The 2,529-nt window shown below is 60.3% G+C and overlaps 1 protein-coding gene across 1 annotated transcript in view; it reads right to left on the reverse strand.

Annotated features, from left to right (window-relative positions):
- Positions 1-48: 48 nt before the first annotated feature.
- The window catches only part of SIRT7 (sirtuin 7), a 4,465-nt gene continuing 1,984 nt past the window's right edge, over positions 49-2,529 (reverse strand). Inside the window, exons 4-7 of the mRNA XM_015559838.1 lie at positions 2,219-2,508; positions 2,002-2,082; positions 1,761-1,867; positions 49-731 (exon numbers count right to left, since the gene is read on the reverse strand). Coding sequence (XP_015415324.1) covers positions 533-731; positions 1,761-1,867; positions 2,002-2,082; positions 2,219-2,508 — 677 coding nt within the window. The 3' untranslated portion in view covers positions 49-532. The remainder of the gene's footprint in view (positions 732-1,760; positions 1,868-2,001; positions 2,083-2,218; positions 2,509-2,529) is intronic.

The raw sequence follows: 2,529 nt of genomic DNA on the forward strand, positions 1-2,529 counted from the left end.
CCAGCGGGCCCCGGCTCCCACAGCGACAGGAGGGCAGTCACGCAGTGATGCGGGGAGACAGCGCAGAGATGTTTATTAGCAACACAAAGGTCTGCTGAGGCCGCATACCAACACAGAAAAGGGTTTGCTATAAAGTGAACATTTTTATAGGAAGTAGAAATAGGGTTGAGGCCCCTGAGACTGGCCTGGAGGAGGAGGCAAGGCAGCGATTGCTTCCTCTTGGCTGGCCAGGTGTGATGTACCCCGAGTTCTGTTCCCACAGGACGGCGTGGCTGCCACCTCGAGGACAGACTGGATGGGCCACTCGTCAGCACCCAGGCCCACAGGTGGGGGAGGCAGGCCGGAAGCACAGCAGTGCAAGGGGGCTCCCCACCAAGACAAATGGCTAAGCGTGTCACCGTGACAATGTCACCCCCAGAGCATTCTCACTGGACCTGCGGGGCATTCCCGGCGTGCTGGGTGCCACCAGCCCCTGGATCCGAGGTCCCGCCATCTGCAAAGTGCCAACTGCTGTTCTCCCTCGAGCACCAGGTTATGTCACTCTCTTCCTTTTTGTGCCTTTGGCGCAGCCCCTGCCAAACCAGCCACCTAGGATGGGGGCTGAGCTGAGTGGCGCGCCCTGGTCTCCAGGCGAGGGCTCCTCTCGACTTCTGCGCAGCGACTTCCGACTGTGGCTGCCTTCTTCACCAGCCCGCAGGGGGGTTGCCAGGGAGAAGATGGGGTCCTGCCACCTGCCGAGAGGGAGAGCCGGGTCAGTGTGACCGGAAGCCGCCGTCACCGCCTGCCCAGGACAGGAACGCTGACTGAGGTGACCCTGCTCCCGCCCTGTCTGAGCCGTGGCGGGCTTTGCATGGAGGTAGCCCCACTGTCCTGAGCTGCAAGAGGGGGAAGCTCCCCCTCGCCCCACCTCGGCAGAGCGTGTCCTCGGCGGCTGCGGCGGCATGCGCAGGTGGAGGCAGTCGTGCCAGCAGGGATGAGGCACTAGCGGCTCTGGGCCCCACCTCTCACTCGCACGGCCAGGGGCAGGGGGACCGGACCCTCTCCCCCTTCCCAGACTGTGAGAAGGCCAGCTGACTAGGGAGGTGTGGCCTACGGGCTCCCGGGTGAGGTCATGTGTCTGAGATGTAGAACCACATATTATAAACTTAAGATACAGATAAGCACTGATAAGGAAAATGAGCTAAGTTAATGTAAAAAAAAAAGTACAGTACACGATAGGCCCACATTACAGAACACCACAAACATAACATACAAGAATTGCCAGGCCCAGAAGGTGAAGGGATCCTTAATTCTTGAACCCTTTGATTAAAAGAAGTTACTGATTTCCCCTATAAGACCCTGAAAATTCACAGAGAAAGAAAGTGTAAACTTTTTACTCAACACACACACCATATCTAAATTATCACAAGTTCTGCATTAAGGAACAGTTTCTTTAAGCTTCCCCGAGTCTACCAGCTCCCCAAACCGAATGCACGAGTCTGTTGGACTAGGATTGCCGAGAGCATGTCCCTTTAGGGACCTCCCCTCCAGGCTGTCTGAGGTAAAGGGGGAACGTCCAGACACAAACTGCCGGCTCCCTCTCCCGCAGGGAGCCCCATCAGCCAGGGACCTTGGCTGGCCCCTGCAGGCCACCACTTGCAATCACGCCTCAGATACTGCGTGCAACACCTCAGAACTTTCTCTAGGCTTAGCTCGAGAGCAGACAGACACGTCCCATCCACACAGGGGCAGGAGGGGGGCATGCGCCTGCACCCCCTTACCTGCTGTAGGGGGGGATCTCCAGGCCCAGCTCGTCCATCAGGAGCTGCATGACATCATCACACTTCCCGTGGAGCTTCAGGGCAGCCCAGTCATCCTTTGGGGTCCACTGGGGACAGGGGAAGGCCAGTGAGGACCCGCAGCCTGGGTCCTACTCGGCCACCTGGAGGTGCCCCCCAAGGCGCACGAGTGCTGGGCGGGAAATCCCAGGGGTGAAGGAGGTGCCTCTAGGCAGCAAGTTACCTGCAAGTTCACAATGTAGAGCTTGGGCCGCCGGCTGGGGGGCTTAGTCATGCACCAGAGGCATGGGTACTTCTTTAGAACCTGTGTGGACGGACGGAGGGACAGACAGACCACACACACACACCAGGGAACAAGCTACAGGAAGCTGGGCTCCATGCCACGCTGGCCAGCTGCCAGCAGTTTCGCCCTCTGCCCACCCGCAGTGCCGTCTGTGTACCTTTAAGCTGGAGCCTAAACACAGGATTGTGTCTGCTTTGCTCGCAGCCTGGGTGGCTGCCTCCCAGTTGAGAGGCTGCCCCAGGGTCCCCCTCTCCCCAAAGTGCACAATGGTGTCGCGGAGCGCCGCCCCACACTTGTGGCAGGCCCGGCCGGTCTGGTGCCGGTGCAGGGCGGTGCGCTCCGTCACGTCGAACACCCGCACGTACTCCTTGTTGGGAGTGCAGGCCGTGCAGACCTGAGGAGGGAGGGCACGGTAAGTGCGGGCGCTGGCCCCCCGCCCCCCGGCCCCCCGGCCGGGCCCGGCCCGGG

The sequence above is a fragment of the Myotis davidii genome, unplaced genomic scaffold, assembly GCF_000327345.1.
Source record: "Myotis davidii unplaced genomic scaffold, ASM32734v1 scaffold211, whole genome shotgun sequence".
NCBI lineage: Eukaryota > Metazoa > Chordata > Mammalia > Chiroptera > Vespertilionidae > Myotis > Myotis davidii.